This window comes from Nuphar pumila, unplaced genomic scaffold, assembly GCF_984573655.1.
Source record: "Nuphar pumila unplaced genomic scaffold, dmNupPumi1.hap1.1 HAP1_SCAFFOLD_345, whole genome shotgun sequence".
Classification (NCBI taxonomy): Eukaryota; Viridiplantae; Streptophyta; class Magnoliopsida; order Nymphaeales; family Nymphaeaceae; genus Nuphar; species Nuphar pumila.
The window spans coordinates 4546-22973 of NW_028323293.1; the positions used below are offsets into that span (position 1 = coordinate 4546).

The 18428-nt window shown below is 54.1% G+C and overlaps 1 protein-coding gene across 1 annotated transcript; it reads right to left on the reverse strand.

The window, feature by feature from the left end:
* Nucleotides 1-12214: 12214 nt before the first annotated feature.
* Nucleotides 12215-18177, reverse strand: LOC149810466 (cryptochrome DASH, chloroplastic/mitochondrial-like). Its single transcript, XM_089994259.1, has 7 exons — nucleotides 17940-18177; nucleotides 17630-17841; nucleotides 16871-17050; nucleotides 15804-16139; nucleotides 14573-14814; nucleotides 13916-14227; nucleotides 12215-12365 (listed from the first exon to the last, which is right to left on the reverse strand). The coding sequence occupies exons 1-7, from the start codon at nucleotides 18175-18177 to the stop codon at nucleotides 12215-12217; spliced, it is 1671 nt and encodes a 556-aa protein (XP_089850385.1).
* Nucleotides 18178-18428: the final 251 nt, after the last annotated feature.

The window sequence follows — 18428 nt, forward strand, 5'->3', positions numbered from 1 at the left end:
CCTCATCATCGCTAGCGCAACAAACTGCTGCATCATGCCCAACCTGCTGCTTAAAGACAGCCGCGTTGCAAGCAGCAGCCCTCCCTGGAGCCGCTGCCATCAAGAAACCCGACCATCCGGGCGGCCCCCGCAAGCCAGGGGACACTGTCAAGCGGCCAGATGATGCCAATGCGCTGCGAAAAAAGGCGCCCGTGGCGACCGCAGCTGCCCAGCCTGCAGGAACCCGGCATAGCTGGAAGCAGCCACTCCCAATCATCGAGCATGCGTGGCGCTTGATGTGCCCGCTGCAGGCTGCCGTACAGACACCAAGACGCCCCAGCACCCCCCCCCTCGGCAGCAGACCTTGAAAGCCCTAACGTGAACTACTTGCCACGAGGGTCGCCGGCGCCATTTAACTACGCGATCACGCCGTATAAGTACGTTCCCAGCTGGTTTGGAAATAGAATGGGACCTTTCGGTCGTCTTGCTTGTGTACCATCTTAGATGCTTCTGTCCAGTTTCTGTGACCTCTCTCGAGACATGTGAGCGTCTTCTCCTATTTGCATGATGGGTGTCCATGCGCATTGCGCCCACGTTCCAAGAGCGCTAGCCTTGCTGGTCGACATTCTTGGTGTGCTCTTTCCTCGATGAAAGCAGCTCTTCGCATCATCAAGTCAACTTTGCCCAGGCTATACCAGGCGCTGTTTTCAAACGTGGACCGTGCACAGTACCAATTACAGACAGTCGCATGTACAGCCCCCCCTTGCCCAAGTCAATCAGCCCAAGAGTACCATGATGGTTTGTCGTATCCATGCGTTGGCTGTAAAGAGAATGGCAGCGCTATCAGAGTCCGTGTTGTCCATTTTGGTGCGTTGTGCGGAGCTCATCGAACTCCACTATTGCGTCAATATGATTTCTGTACAACGGCACAACCGCCCGATATAAATTGCGTTGATATCTTACCCACACTTCACCATACTATGTTAGAAGTTTGAAATACTAGGTGGTGCGTTTGAGGCCCACTGCCTAGTGTTCGCTGGTGTGTTTATGTTTTGTGAGTGATGCAGGTCGTCTGACAGCGAGTGCAGCGATGATGAGGAGCGCCGGGACAGAAAGCCGGTGCCGCCTTGGGCCGTGGGCCCTGCTCTCAAATCTGCTGCCCTCAAGCAAACCACGGTGGATGCTGATCACCTCTTCGGAGACCTGGAGAAGACATGTGACCTGGTGGCTATCTTTGGCAATCCCACCAATGAAGTGAAGCGCCACCGCTTCCGATGCGGAAGGACACAGGAGACTGGGGGGGGCCACAACGTGACCGGGCAAGAGGAGGCTGCTTACCGCGAGGCTGTCGGCTGGAAGTGACGCGTTTTGGATACAATTTTTCAAAGGGACACGTGTGCATGTCGCCAGGTTCTTTGCATAATCACGGTGGTCACCGTTGCAAACTACTGAATAAGATTACAAGCCTGTGCTGGGAGCATATGCAGATCAGCTGGCCGATGACTCGTTGTTTGTTTGTTTCATTCCATGAAATAGCGCTGACTCCCAGGCTGAAGTTGATTGTTGTCATGGATCGCAGCAGTGCAACATCACCGCTGATCAGACGCATCATGATGCGGAGATCGGAGACAACAACTCGGTTCATTGCACCGGTATTTTCAGCAGAAGGTGGCTACCATGCTGGCACAGAAGGAAGGCATAATATGCAGGGCAACATGCCATGGTCCAAGACTTGGACCAAGTGTACTCCGATCAATATTGGACTTTTAAGGTGGTCCTGCCATGTAAGATATCAGGGGGGGTGACTTGGCACCTCTGTTGCTCGACAAGAAGGATAAGCATGTTGATGGAAAAGGAAGCGGTAATATACAGAACCCCAGGCGGTACAAAGGTCTGCGTGCACATCCCAGGCTGGTCGGGAACTTCGATGACATCGAGAGTCATGATTCAAGAAGTGAGTCGGATGGGAGTGTTGCGATCTGAGTACAACGCAGTGCGCGCCTGCCAGTGTAGCAATCCTCATGAAAGCGTTTATGAATAGTGTGTCATTGTGATCAAGTGCTTGTGCTTCTTGTTCGAAACCTGCGCTCGGCCACCAGTGGACTCGGGGCGTAGTCAATCAAGCGCTTGATTGTGCATCGCAATGCGATTGATATGGGCTGGCTGTGATCCTCTTACTTCGTTTCACGACTTTCTTTCACGAACCACGGTAAGTACCGTTCATGACCTTGGCTATGCGTTAGCGACTTCAGCAAGCTAGCGTTTGTGAACGTACTGCTACAAAGTACCCCCACCAGCACATTTTCACGCCAACTATGGATCCTCCAGAAGTTGTGATTCCCACAGGTGACACGGGCAATGCCACAAGCTCGGGCCAGCTTGTGGTTCACGGCGAGACCCTCCCACCTCCGCCCAAAAAGCGTCTCAATCTGCTCAATCGCCCCCCGTCACCGAAGATACTCGAGGTGTATGGAGATCTTGAACCTGCGAGGTGCACTGTCCATGGCCCTGGTGTCGCGGGTGGTTTCATCGGCAGCACAACCCAGGTGTTCGTCACCGCTCGAGACTGCAAGGGAGTTCACATACGCGAAGGGGGGCATCAATTCACTCTCAAATTGCACTCGAAGAGAAGAACGCAATTGTGCACGAATGCGAGGCGACTGACCACAATGATGGCACATACGTGTTCCTCTTCAAAGTGGATTCCAAGGGCATGTACGAGGTGTGCCCATCTTGCTGGGAGTTCAAGTAAAATGAACACTGTTTGTCGAGCGAGGCTAAAGGCACGTTTTACGCTTCTGCTGCCTCCCCAAAGCCAGGGTCAGCTCCAGTGTTTACTTACAGTGCCTGATGCATGCACGTCACCCCATGTAGATGGAATGCGTCTATTGGTGTACGTTATTAGTGATTACATCACTGATAAGCTTGTGGCCATGATCGTTTGCCTACTGTGTCACATAGGGTTTCTTCTGTGCACTTGTGACCACCTTCTTGCTGACCCCCTTTGCAACAGAAGCGTGATCCCCACTTGCTTACTTGTTGATCACAGACATATATTTCGTAACAATCATTCGGAAGTGCGAATGTGCCTGTCATCCATGTGCTGCTCGATCCATGACTTTCCCTCCTGCGTTCCATTCATCCCGATGGACTGTACTGAATTACTCAACCAACAGTGCGGCCCTTCCAACTTCAAATGCAACCTGAAATCTGTGGATGACATGCATGCATGCTGTGAGTCGTTGTCTGCACAGGCTTTCTTGTGCACGGCCATGCCAGGTATGCGTGATCTATCACGTCCCTCACCCGGTGTTGAGTAAAGCTCCTGCTGACAAGTGTTAGGGTTGCAGCTGGTGGTGGAGTCGAATGGGGCAGCAGTGGGAGACTCACCATACGGGGTGTATTTCGGTGTGGGAGAGGAGGAGAGCGCACCGAGTGTCTTCCAAACTCCATCCTCCTTGGCAGTGGTATGACTATTCTCACCTGGTTTTGATACATTTCATGCGACAGGACGATGATTTTCTGGGGATTTGTGGATTGCTCGGGGATTGAGAGTGTCGTGCCAATGGGTGGGCGTGTTGCTCCGTGGGGCAGTGTGTGGGTGGTGAGTTGGGCTCACCAAATTGTAGGGTCGGTGTTGTCCATTCAAGGAGACTCGAGGCTTTTTGTCTTGACCAGTCCACATTGGAGGGTTTAGAGGGGAAGAAGGCTACGCATTTGTCCAAGATTGTGTGTATTCTATCCCTGCATGCCACGCAGTTCATTTGTCCAGGTGTCCCATTGTAGCACCATACCTGGAACGTTGGGCATTCAGAGGGTATGACAGGGATGGTCTGGCAATGGATGACGCATCATCACTATGATAGAAAGCACGTCTTTCAACGATGAACCCTTGTGCAGAGTGCGTCGGGCGACATCAAGGAGCGGATCGTATTTGTCAATCGAATGAACCCTGGCGTCGAGGTGGACGGTGTTCGGCGTATCTTTGAGCCGTGCGGCAAGCTAAGCAAGTGCGAGCGCCTGATGCCGTCCATGGACATGTGGATGCTGCATTTTTCGCCAAGCCCGAGGTGCGTGTGCGGGTAGCGAAGGGGGGTCTTTTGGGCGCTCCAGCTTTGCACATGGGGACCTTGATGAGGCTGAGTCTCTGCGTTCGTGACGCATCATTTGTTACAACACTTACATAAGTTGATGCACAGACAAGCAGTAGGGCGGAACGCAACACGTGCCTTGCATTTGCACAGCAACGACGAAACTCGGTCTGGGAGCGCTCCAGGAGTGCTCTGTCATTCCGGCTCCAATAACAGCAACTCCCGATGAGTCTTGCGTATGCGTGTGCGCCTGTGGGACTCAACAGCAGAAGGTTCCTCGGGCCGTACGTGCAATCAAAGCCACGTAGTGTATCTTGACGCGGATTGAGACGTGCAGGGAGCAACGGCAGCTGTGGCGCTCAACGGTCTCGTTGTGGCAGAGTGCGGGATCCTGGTGACCCTGGCCAGCCAGTGCGGCGGCATGGGCACTCACCCACTCATCTTGAATCAGGTGCGGCGCATCTGCTGCGTGACGCTATGCCCTGCTCGAAGAGAGATGCAGTCACAAATCCTGTGTGTATACAGCGTCACCCGCGCCTGTTGTGTGCATAGGGTGCAAGAGATGTTTCCAATGGCATCGACGTGCAGCATGGTGGAGCGCAAACGCGTGGTGAGGAGTGGTGCATCGTGGTCTCTTACGTAAAAGCTCATGTTCTGCACTGCAAAGCAGGGCTTGATGGCCGCATTTTCCGTGTGACCGTCCATACCCACTGGCCTGCCAAAGGCACTCACGCAAGGCTTGGTCTGCTGATTGATGGTGACACGACACCACTGGTGACTGATGCGCTGCGTGTGCTGTGCAGCTTGCACAAATCCAGCACATCCAGATGCAAGAGGTCGTCACGACACAAATGGCGTCTATGCTGGCTGCTCAACGCGCGGCAGTGCGCGCCACAGGTGGCGAAGTGGAAGAGGTCACGGACACCCGGAAGAAGCGTGTCGCGATGTCAGTCATACAGCAGCTTCGAGCAAAGCTGGCCAAAACGCAGGGTGAAGAGGAGGGGGGAGGCGGGGGTGGCGAGCCCACGACAGCAGAGGATCGCCCCCGGGCACCCGTGGACCTGAGGGACGTCGTGCGGGACCGTGAACGCGAGCGCGCCCGAGGGGGGGATCGGGACCGCGTTCGGGAGCGCTCCAGGGGTCGCGACAGCCGGGACAGGGAGCAAAAGCGGGATGGTGACCGGGACAAGGTTCGCGAGCGGGGCAGCGACCGCGACAGGCCCCGTGAGCGTGACAGGGAGCCTCGAGACCGGGACAGGGAGCGAGACCGAGCGAGGCTTTCGGACCGGGATTCAGACCGCCGACACCGTGAGAGCGACAGCCACCGGGACCGTCACCGAGATCTTGATCGCGACCATGGCAGGGCCCGAGGACGAGAGCGTGAGGGGGAGCGTGACAAGGACAGAGAACGCGAGCGCAAACGGGACGTGGATCGGGACCGTGACCGGGATCGAGACCGGGATCGGAACCGGGATCGAGATCGGGACCGTGACCGGACTCTGGTGCGGGGAAAGGCTGCTGATGAGGACTTGGCAGCAAAGAGGCGTGAGCGGGAGCGTGCACGCCACGAGACGAGCACACATGCGCACAGCGCGGACGCGGAGCGCTCGGGTGCGGCGAAGTCATTGAAGGACGAGGAGGGAGTGTCCAAGGAGGGCGGCACTGAGGGCTGCAGTCCAGATGCTGAAGGCGTGGATGCTGGTGACTTCAAGAAGGGCGTGCATGAGGCACTGGAAGAAGGCGGGGGAAACAAAATGTTTGCGGCGAAGACTGGTGCGGAGGAGTCTGAGAAGCACGATGTGATGCACGATGTCTCTGAACCACAGGACGAACGCGTAGATGCAGAGGACAGCCGATGCACGAGCCATAAGAAGGATCAAGGCGGCGAGGGTGGTGGGGACAAAGGCAGCAAGGGGGAGAAAGAGCACAGGAAACGGCACGGCGGCGACTCCAAGCGCCACAGAGACCGTGACGACAAGGGCGAACGCGGATCCAGGCGCCGTGACGCAGACGGCAGGTCGCACGGCAAGTCGTCGAGGCGTCACGAGAGTGACCGCGATGCCGAGGGGGGCTGGTCGAGACGGGTCCGAGAGGGGGATCGCGCCGGGCATGATGACGATGTCCGCTCACGCAAGCGTGATAATGACAGGGACTCACGTCGCTCGCGTCGGGACGAGGACGCCGGCAAGGGCAAAGAAAGTTCCAAGGAAGAAGGCGGGAGTCGCCGGCGCCAGGATGCTGACGAGGAGCGTGATGGGCGCGAGAGGAGTGCGGAACTTGACCACACACGTGCGCGTAGAGACAGCGACACCAAGGGGGGGGTAGCCGCAGGTGGTGGCGCAGGGTCGCCGGAAGGAGGGCAAGTCGGGTCCGGCATGGCTGAACTGCAGATGCGCGATGACAGCAATGCGGACACTGACCAGCAGCGCAAGGAACGCGACGACGGCACAGCAGATGGCACAGGCGCCTCAGGGAGTGCTGAGGGCGCCGGTAGTGGGGCCGAGCCTCAGCCGCGAGGGCATGCACAAGTTGACGGGCATGTCGGAGGAATCTTAATCGCAGAGAAACCGACATCAAGCACATCTGTAGCTCGCAAAGAAAGTTCCGAGGCTCACAAGAATGGCGAAGCGGGCAGCGCTGAGGAAACCGAGCGCGAGGGGGATCTTGCAGCAGCCACAGAGGCAGTGGAGGTGACATAATTGCCGAGGTGGAGCGCTCTCAGGGCAGCCCCATCGCGGACCCCGCGGAGGCCCCTATTCCCGAGAAGGCACCGCTGGCTGAGTCCAAGGAGCTGCGCCACTCTTTGCGCACTCGCGAGAGGAAAGTCTACACGGACGACTGAAATGTTTGAGTGTCTCTTGTTTTGCACGCTCCATTCCCTTTCTGTGATGTGCTGGTTCGAGCAGGGAAGTAGGTCGCGGCAGGTGCTGTGCGAGTGAGCATGACGTCTTATTTTGGCAAGGATGAAGTCGTTGTCTGCAATGCATACAGGTAATTCCTTGCAAATTCGATCGCCTGTCTTATCGAGGCCACAATTGTTTGAGTTTGTCAGCGGGGCTGACGACTACGTAGAAGTTTGTTACAGTCACCCCTTAAGTCATCTCAGTTGTATATCCAGTGCCGTCGCACACAGCCTGAGTGCAAGAGCCAAAACTGTGCATTGCTGCATCATAGTGACGGCAGGAAGAATAAACATCCGTATTGGACAGCACAGTGGAACACACTAACAGATAATGATATTATGGCAACGGAACAACCATGCAGTTGGTGCCCAACGGAATGCAGTGGGGCTTGTTGGCAGTTTCCACATATCTGGTGGCAGTGTCAATCACACAAGGCACTGAAGGACGCATGAAATAGCCGTCTCATCGCCGGGCCTTTTTGTATGCACGTGGAGCATCGCCAGGCGCATCAGGCACGTCGTTCCCAGCATCAGCTATGGGTTGCTTCTGCATTTCGCGTTGCTGTGTCTCGAGTTTGAACGTTGCAAGAATGCCCCAATGGTCGGAAGGGTACAGGTCCAGGCCTGGCAACTTCTCCTTGCCAATCGTCTTGAACAACAACGGAATGGCGCTCTGCGAAAAGAAGCGGTCGAAGCGACATTGTGCTTGGAAGCGAGCATTGAGGTTCTTATTAACATAGGTATCCCAGGTGAACTGCTCGGCCGGGTCACTTCCCATCGCTTCCCAAGCATCCACCACATCCTCCGGCAGCTTGACCTGCAAGCGACGGCGCTATAAGGCTGCTGGCAGCTTGACAGCTTAGCATGAGCAGATACGTTAGGTGCAAGGTACACGTTGCTGTTTTCAAGCAGATGGGCTCTATGGGAGATGGGCCTGGGAATCCACCAATGCCATTGGCGCATTCCATCAATCATGCATGACCTGCGTGCGCATAATCTGAACACGCACAGTTGCATGGACAGAGATTATATGTGCATGTTTGGTCGCAGGGGCACACAGCCCATGCAACCAAAGTCAATGTACAAGGAGACACTATCAGTGGGCACCCCCCGCGACCTGCTGCGTTAACCCGCCTGTCCGGGTGCTGTCAAGAAAACCGCCATCCTACAGCATGCAGCACAAACACGATGTTCGATCTTGAGGAGGCTCATGCCTAGGGCCAATCGCTCCCTTGAAAGCCCCACCCGCGACTGACAGCGGCTGCATGGACTGACCACACCACATCGCGAGCTCCAGGAGCTCCAGGACCTTGCTTTCATCGTGAGGAAAAGCGCGCCCACGAAAGCAAAAGCGAATTGAGATCGTCTACCCAGGTCCCCCCTTGCCTGCCTGTTACAGTGGCAGGTATGACTGTGCATCTGTTGTTTCGAGCTTCATTTCCGCTTTCTTCGCTCTCACAACATACAGTGTCGCATACGGAACGCATAATCGTCGCGCATGGCTGCATGGCGTGTGCTTTGCCATAATGGATTTCGTGGCCCATTTGCTGTCCCCAAAAAATCATGCATTATCGGATAACTGGACACGAAAAATGACAGGGTCTGGCGAAACACTGTTGAAAGACGTACCTGGTCGCGCTTCCCGAGGTTCATATCGCCCCCCATCACCCACGCGTGACCTGAGCTCGACAGCTGCTGCATGGACCATCGAAGCTGCTCCAGCCGCACCGACTTGTTCTCAGCACAGCTCTCCAAGTGGCTAGTCGCAAGCTTGACTGGGCACCCCCCCTCCAGACGCGTCTCCACCACGTGCAGCGACCTCCCCATCGTCGAGTTTGCAAAGCGATGTTGCTGGTACGCAACGAGTGGCAGAGCGGCACGCAAGAACACGGCTTCGCCGTAATGATTGTGCTCAATGCTGCACGGCGTGCGGTAGCCGAGGGACTCGAGGGTGGGATCGATGTAGTCAAACATGGGCGGGGTGAGTTCTTGGAGGAAAACCGCGTCAGGGTTGTGTTTGGTGACGAGGCGTACGATGGCATCGAGGCGGTTGCTGAGCTGTCTGGGGTCAAACCAAGCGTTCATAGAGAGGACGACCAGCGAAGCAGCCGCCTCAGAAGCCAAACCTGAGCAAAGCATGCTGTTTGCGTTTGGTTGGGAGACGCAGCTAGCAGTGATGACTCAGGACTGCTGTGCTTCGAAAGTTCGGGCTTTGGTTTCTCCCCATTTCTGTCCCAAAAAACTATGCATGAACTAGCATCTGGACCTGCAAGAGGCACGACCTGGCAAACGGCGGTCAACAGCTTTTGAGCCCGCTCGGAGGGATGCAAATAGACGATAGCCTATTATTGATGGACCATGCGACTTCATTGCTGAGTTGTGCCCCACCCGGTAATCACCCACAATGCGCTAGCAAGCTTGGCAGATGACGGTAGGCCTAGTACATTGTCGTTTACCAGGTGATCTGGTGTGAGGACGAACATTGTCTGCGGTTGGGAGTGTGCGCAGGTCATCTCGGACACTCGCTCGTGGTGTGAGTTAGTGATGCCCTGGCGGCATGCCATCAACCCCAATGTCAGAACGTATCCTTGATGATCTGAAAGATGTCTGTGCACGCTACATGCTTGACCGTGCCGCACCGCATCACACCCTGCGCATGCTACACGTTGCCAGAGAGACACCAGCAACGGGTTCTGGCCATGGACAGCAGGTGTTGCAAATTGACACTACGAGAGGGAGCGCACCCACGTTTGAAGCATTCATGTCGTCCTCGTCCTCATCGTCCAAATCAATCACTTGTGACGGACCATGATGCAGAGGTTGCGAGTCAGCTGCTCGCGGTTCTTGGGGCCGTGCGTCCTTCGCAAGTGCGTGCAAATTCGTGGCGTCATCACGCGCTGCCTCTCGTGGGTGGTCCTCACGCGAAGCGCCACAGAGATCGCACGAGATCAAAGGGCCGGGATTTATCAGAGTGCACAAAGCGCAGGACCAGTTAGCTTCCATTGTATTAACGCGAAGCGCGCACAGTGCCAAGTGAGCACTGCGCGCCAGCCAGGTGACGATGTTACAACGGAGGAAGACAGATCCAAGATCAGTGTTTTCCGCTCAAGCGGCAACCACCATTGCATTCATATCTCAAAAACTTCAAACGTGTCCCGAGGGCCCTGCAACAAGATGTTGCGTGTCATTAAGGCTGCTGATTTCGAGCGCACGAATCAACATACAGGGTTTCAAATTTTGATTCATAAAGCACTCAAGAGCGATAGGGCGTGATGCACGCAATCAGGCATGACTGAGGTTTAAAGGAATGCAAGGAATCAGCATGTACCACGAATCAGCACGTGCCTGGGAAACGGTGTGTAACACTGGCCTAGCCTTCTGTACCAATAAGCACAAGATGCAAGCCTTTCTCGTCGAGCCATGCACTTCCATGCACCGGCTGCATTGCGTAACGTACAATACTTGCGAGCAAGCATATAAAGGCCATGCAAGTCACTGGGCGATGATGTGCAATCTCTATAAACTAACAGACCAAACCAGCCTTTGCTGTCTCCCAACGAAAGCAAATGGTGTTGCAGTCATAAACAATGACATAGTGGTTGCAATCACAGGGCCATTCTCAGGGTGATGTAATGTCTGGTGATGCGTGTGAGCTATCCGGACTACTTGCACAAATCGCACATTTCTCTCTACCGAGACTTTAGTATCCCGTGATAAGGCTTTAAAAACAAGTAACTGCCAAACTGCCACTGCCAACCACCACTGGTACCATCAGGCCGCGGGGAACCTGGAGGCACGTGTTGAACCTGGAGGCACATGTCACCTGTCTGCATGGAGAACATCTGCACATCTTTCAGAGCTTTGCACAATGCCCTGCCGAGAGGCACTCCTGAAGCGCTGACGATGATGCACGTCCTGTATTCGCTATCCCGTTCACTGCAGACCCTGGTGACAAGAAAAGAGATACGCCAGCGCAAAGAGGGCGGCGTTGACGACGGGCGAGACCCCGGTGATGACATGCTCGTGCACGCTTATATTCACACTCGCAATGCTGCTAGTACACCCTGTAATGGCCTGGCTTACTCAAGGGTTTGTCGCCCTTCGCCTGACTCCAGCTCTCGTGTGCGATCTCCTCCATGGCGATTGGCAGGCCGTGTGAGTCAGTGCCGAAGCTATCTTCACCTGGCCCAGGTCCTGGGCTCTCCCTTACCAGCAGCGCTTGATTGCCGCAAATTGCTAGGTTGTTTCCCACAAGCCCCCAGCGTAGCTTCTTTGCTTCCTCCTGTGCAGCGATACGCCATGATGGCACTGATAGGCACATATAGAATGGCAATTGGGACGCCTACCATGCTTGCACCAGCCTCCAAGATTGCATGCTCATCTCCGTTCGGGGCGTGGTGCACTTGTTTACATAACAAGCAAGGGCCCAATGGCAAGGGGGCTAATTGGATGGTGGTGATGCATCTACAAATAGATGATCAACTCAACCGCATCATTGAAAACGAATCCCGCAATCAAGAGTCGTACACGCAACAAACAAAGTAAATCTACAGGCGATGCCATAGTATCCAGCATGCTAAGGTGAATAGGGCAGGGTTGCCATCTTCGGTCGCGACATATACGTCAAGCGTCGGTCGTTCCAAACTCAGAATGGGGGGAAGTCGGAAGTGCCAGAGTGTGCGGCAGCTTCGAAGGTGTGGTCCTTCTTGAAATTGGCGACACTCTGCTCAATGGCTGCCTGTGCTGCAAGCGGCAGCATCGCCCAGTTCTTGGGCTTCCGGAACAGCGAAGAGTCGTATTTTTTGTCGTCTTGCAACACGATGTTTTCGCGTTTGAGCACCTCGATAACGTTGAATGCTTTCCGCTTGCTCAGCTTGTGTGTGAGCTGCTCAATCTTGACGATGTCGCCGATATTGCACGTGTCGGTGCCGTCGTGCGCCATGTGCTTTCGTACCGACGCTTGCCACACTTTGTACTTGTTCACCCACCTGCGGACTTCGACGAGGACAATCACTGTCTTGTCCATCCGATTGGATGCCACCTGCACATGCCATGTGAGCACACGTCAGCTCGTTGCGACTGACCTTATCTCAGATGGACTGCAAGGATAGGCTCTAGGGTGAGACGGCACAGCATGCAAAGTATGCTGGATGCACTTCCGGGGCTTGGCTCGACCGAGCTTCTTGGGCACCACTTGAATGACAATCACAGAAACTCCTCCTTGTCCATGACTGCACCCACTTCAAGTATTGGGAAATGGGCCTTCATCTAGAGCCCTTTCAGCCTGTGGCGTTGTGCAAATGCCTGTGTGCTGCCCACCAAGAAGCGGTACTGTCAGCCTTCCAACATCATGATTGACGCCAACGCCCTCATTAATGCTGCGATCGGAGATCCTGTACTTCACGGTCACCCATGTGCACGGACATCACTCGCACGGTGGCATTCATGTGTGTAAAAAGTGGTTATTGGTTCTTTGTGCACGTGGCCACATTCACAGGGCTTCTAGCTGCAAATGACTGCTAGCTTTCAAGAGTTGGTGAGCCTGGATCCTGAAGAAATTCACTACCAACACGCTTAGCATCATTGAAGCCGTGTGCATGCGCATCCCTGTAGCATTCGAAGGGCCCACCCCCGACTAGCAATCGTCCATGCACCTGCAGTAGATCCCACCAGCCATAGCTGAATGCGAGGTGACATTCCTGCCAGATATTGAAACACTTTCATGCTTTGATTTGAATTCCATCAGGATGCGTCATTGCTACATTTCATTCATGCGAACCGGATATGGAGTGGAGTCCGTCAGAACCCTGCTAATCAATGTGAAAGGTACTGCATGTTGCTTGATCCTCTGTCACTGCAGGTAAGCATTGGTTCAATGGTCACCTTTCCGATGAGTTGCAAAACCATGCTTCAAGTAAGCGATTCTCGAGGCCGTCTCCACCTTGGACGCTCCCTGGCAGGGGCGGGCGTGCAGCCTCCCAGAGCGTCTGTATCAACAAGAAAGCAGCGCAAACCTCAGAACAATGGACTCTTTCACTTCCCCAGATCCTACGGGGTCGAACGAAGGGTGCAGGCTGTCCGCGAAACACCAATTTGCTGGAAACCGAAGCACCAATGCAAACCCCAACATGTGACAACTTCTGGTCGCTCTGACAATGCGTGGGATGACGTTGACATCAGCCCTTAAAGAAGGTGCTTGGAGGCAGCGCAAAGCCCGCACATAGCTTCTGAGTATCTGAGGATAGCTGCCGACATACCCTGACTGGGCCCCTGATTGGGCCCAGGCTGGGCCAGGTACGTGGCAGGGGCCCTGCTTGCCAAGCTGGAAGGCGTTTGTCCCTGTACCCCTGAGCCAATCAAGCTGTGGCTTCGTGATGAAGTCCTTGAGTGCTGTACATAGGCTCACTCATCTTGCTCCTCTACATTGAAGGAGACAAGCGTCTACAGGTGGTACCAACAGGCAAGCCAACTGGGCCACGACAGAGATGGTGTTTGCGCAATCGATTGCACTTTAATCAAGCAAGCCACTGCAAAAGTACAACCCAAAATGTCACCCTAGCAGGTGCAACGTGTCTTGCTTGTACGCCTTGGGAGGCAAGACTCCCAGCGTTGATCGTATCTTTGTGCTCATTCCATTAGCAGCCAGGCATGGTTTGCTGTACCCGAACAGCTACAGTAAAGTCACCCAATCACTGTTACCTCTCAGCCTTCACATGAAGTAGTATTCATTCCAATTTGCCGTCCAAAACATTACCCACATTGCACAAAATCCGGTTCCTCTAGCAAGCATATGTACACGTTCTATTCTTCCTTCCAGAAATCCACCCACTTCACAGCGTTGACAGCACCGTCGCTATCCGCATGCTATGAAGATCCTCCTGGCTACCATCCCAGGATCCCAGTATTGGTCCCATCACCATCTGCACCTTATCGTCCTAGTTACCAGCGCATCCCGGGCTGGTTTCCATGCCCGCTGCCGCTACCCTTTCCATTGCCCCTGCTTCCAAACGGCGGCCGATTGCGAGGCGGCGGTTGCCGGGCTCCCGGCGGCCGCTCAAACTGCCGAGTCTTCAGGGGGTCGGGATAGTCCCTGCCGATCTGGCAGCCGCTTTGCTCCATGACCGTTCGTGGCATCCGCCAAGGCTCGTGTATGTACTCAAGTGGAACGTGCTGAAGCTCCGGCACCCAGGTTTTTATATAGTCCCCTTGAAGGTCATAGTCCTTGCTCTGCTTGGTGATATTGAATCGGTTTATCCTGCAGGATACAGAAGCGGTCGAGAAAGCGTTCTCTTGGCACTTTTACTCAAGCACAGGACAACCAAACTTGAATCGTACCGTCCGATTGCAGCACTGTTAATCAAATCAAAGCCCTGTATGCAAGACCTCTGCTACCTCATGCTCCGCTGGTAAGAATCCTGATTCCCAACTTGAAGAGCAGACGGAGCGCTGTGGTGCTTGTGATGACATCAAAGCACCACAGCGCTCCGTCTGCTCTTCAAGCTCGGTCTGAGCTACGATGTTGCGTATGTCGATTGCTATGACATAGGGCGCTTTGGCGGTGCGAAGCGAACATGAACAACCAAGAACAAGCGAAACACACCTGCCCCCAGTAAGTCCCGCGGCAGAGACCCAGTTCCCCCAGTTCGAGCTAACGTCATGATCCAGCAACAGGTGCTCGAACCAGTCAGCCCCAAGGCGCCAATCGACCGCGAGGTCCAAAACCAGGAACGATGCCACGTTCTGGCGACCTCGGTTGGACATGAAGCCTGTCTGAGCGAGCTCACGCATGTTGGCATCCACCAGCGGCATACCTGTCTTGCCATCCTTCCACCGCTGCAGCACCTGCAAGAACACTTTGCGACCATGGCTCCTCTACTCCACAATCTAAATACCCTGCTGACTCACGATATCACAATGTCTGGCACAATTGATGGCACTATTCACATCCATTCCGGAAAAACGGCCTTGTTTGCAACCTAGTAGCACATTTATGCTTGACTTCTTTACTATGAGATGTTGCAACAGTTTGCAATTGAATAGTATTTCGACCTTAGGAACATTCTTACCCCATCCGCAGATGATATAACTCCCATAATAAGTCCTGTAATTCCCGTTGACTCTCACTTCAACAGAGAAAGGAAAGCTGTGTTCATGCTGCAGTGCCCGTTGCCACCCTGTCAGCACAGAATCAGCACACCACACATCTTTATTAACCTGGTGGTTGGCTCTTCCGGTTAGCATGACAGCCCCAAGTTGCATTTGAAACTGCGTGACCGCTTATTCACAGTGTCAGAGATAGCCACTCACTTATGTCCGAGCTTGGGATGTCGGATTCGCTACATCTCTCGTGTGCGTAAGTTGCTGCGACACAGTTATGTATCTCCTCATCAGCAAAGTCATGGCAAGAATACTGACAGCAGAGGCATGTCCTTCACTTTCGTGTGCCGCTCACCCCTCACACTTGCGGCAGGATGTTTCAAACCTGGAGCAGCAAAGTTGGCCAGGTGAGGGTAGTTTCAGCTGACGTTGCGGACCAAACAAAAAACCTGAGACAATATGCATGCAACTGAGCTACGTATGGAGGTATCGTGAGAAAATGAGCACACCGAGCCGGTGCACATCAGGTGTATCACAGGCCGCTTAGCGCTTTCCAAGACCATGCAGTTTGAGGGCACAGGTGCCCAACATGCAGGATGCTGGGGACAGAACTAGGGTGAAGACCCGATCTGAGGAAGCACCCAGTCAGCTCAGCACTTGCAGGGGGCATAAACTCACACACCCTCCTACAGATCGTGCATATGATGAGGTAGAGTAACACTCGATTGACTCACCTGAGGATCGGACTCCCATGCAGTTGGCCGCGCAACGACGCCGTGCTCGAAGAATATCCGGCTGCCGTGCTTGATGGCAAAGAATCGAAAGTAGTCCCGCCACATCAGCTCAAAAATGACCCAGTACGTTGACTTATTCTCCGTCCGAGTGCGCTCGTACTCCCGCACCTCGTGGTAGATGGTACGTGGGGAGAGGCAGCCATGTGCCAGCCAGGGCGAGAACTTTGTGGAGTAATCACCCCCCAGCATGCCGTTGCGTGTGTGGAAATAGTCCGCGATCAGGTCCTTGTCCCACAAGTAGTACTTGAGACGCGCCTGCCCTGCCTGCTCCCCACCCTGCAGATAGATGACATAGATCGTTATGTGTTCGCATTCCGCGCGGCTGGTTTTACTTGTCATTTGCGAGCCGTTCTGTTTCCTGTGAGTGACAATGGCCTGGGACCACAGACGGTTGCATGTGTGATATCCTCATGCCATGGGTGCAACGAGGACTTAGCTATACTCTGATATGTTTCATTCGGAATGACTCATTTCCTTCACACATTCTATTCTTTTTCCTTCAGTCCATACACCTTGTAGAAGTGATGATCATGCGTCATGTCACACCAAACTGGCCCCTTCAACTCCAATGCAGTCCAAGAATGATAGAAATTGAACCAAAGCCATAATATGCCTGACTGACAGCATGGCATGCGTTGTTGATCATGCGGCACAAACTCCGAGGCCGCAGGCACATGCAAAAGCAACTGTAGATGGTAATGATGTATCGTTTTACAGCACTACCGCACCCACATGGACATTGGCAACTCCATGATCTACTTGGGAATCAGTTGATGCTTGTGAAAAAGGGGAGTGCGTGGAGCTCACCTGACCACATCACATGAGCGCATTGCAAGTATCGTTTTGGCAGAATGCAAGTCATAGTTTGTGCACTGTGTGAGTGTGACTCAGACGCCACGACAGAGCTCTCGATGGCACAGGTACCTAGCAAAACGCAAGACGAATCTTTTTGCGGCTGGGTGAGCTGGATGACGTAAGATAAGCAAGCTGCTTGAATGGGAGCGGACCTTGAAGTCCAACGCTGCATTTGCATGCTGTACAGGAGGGCCTGCCGCTTTCACTGCAGCATCTAGAGGCAGCATGTCCCAGTTCGCAAATGGGGTGGGGCTGAGACCCGCCGGGAGAGGCAAGGCCCCCTTTCCTGGCCTTGGCAGCGGGTCTCTAACGGGGCACTGCTGCTTCTCCACCTGCACAGCCAAGACAGTCAGAGACGTTCAGCAGAGAGAAGACATCTTACATCAGGCTGCGGTAAGTCAGGCTGGTCCTGGCACAACGAACGGTGATGGAAGCACTGATTCCCATTCCTATGTTCCCAAGTAGTACTTGGAGTTGCCAATGTCCGTGTGGACATTCATAACGGACATTGATAACGAGAACATCATTACATCACATAGATAATGGCGGGTCATAGACGACAAGCAAAACAAACACAGCACGAGAACATCATCATCATGTTGAGTAGACATGGCAACTCCAAGCCTTGAATTTGCCAATTCCATGTGTATGCGGTGGAGGGATATCATACATGTCCTAGTCTGCAATGAAGTCTGCAATGGTTTGTGCTGAAAACCCAAAGAACGTAGAGCGGTCAAAGCATAAAAGTGCCAGTCACTCTGACCAAGACGTTGCCTCAAAAGGCAAGAGATCATTATACATTCGAAACAAGCCACATGGACATGTGAAGCAGCCCTAACCCCCTATTCTCTCTGTGCAAGAGGGCCAGGCAGGGCAATCTTTGGCTGCAACAGTATGCATGAGGGCAGCACCAAGGTACGGAACGGGGTGAAAGCGTTTGGAAGGTCCGAGAATTTGCGGTTGAAGGGAACGTCGTCCATGTGGTACATGCTGTAGCCCCAAATCCTGCGCAGCTTTGCGCGGCCCTGGATTGCGGCGCTCACGGCACGGTCCACTCTTTCCTCCTCATATGTCGGCTCCTCCTGGCAAAGAACTGTGCAGTTGTCGCAGTCGCCCAAGAACCCTGCAACGTGCCCCCCACGGGTTGCTCTTGGATCACTACAGCATGCTCTAGCTATCAGACTCGTTCGAAGAATAGACAGGTGCAGTTCGACAACTTACGACAGCTGCATACCGCCTGATGACTTACTTTGGTTCCAGCCTGTGCTACGGTGATTCTGTCTCTCTGTGTAAGAAACATCAAACTACTTGTTTCTTCCAAGGAAAGGGAGGAACGGAGAAGCAGTGGAGCCTGTCCATGACCGGCGGTTGAGCAAACGGTGAGGCACCTGGATACAAGTGCATGCCGCTGAATATTGGTGCCAGCTGAATCGAGTGAATCATCATACAGCCACCCCATTCAGGAGCGAGATCAGCCCCGGCTGTCTCGCTTCTTGTCAACGCCGCCTTCTTTGGGCTGACGTATTCATTTCGTATCATGGCATACAGCCACGCCTCGTCACCTGGATGTGCGTCAATTTCGTTGCTGTCGCTGTTGACACCAATTGATGCCTCGCCACAGTCTCGAATGGAATCAAATGAACGGGGATATGCTTGTCACTCACCTCAGCTTGCCTGGATCCAATAACAAAGTACCGCGAATGACGCGAG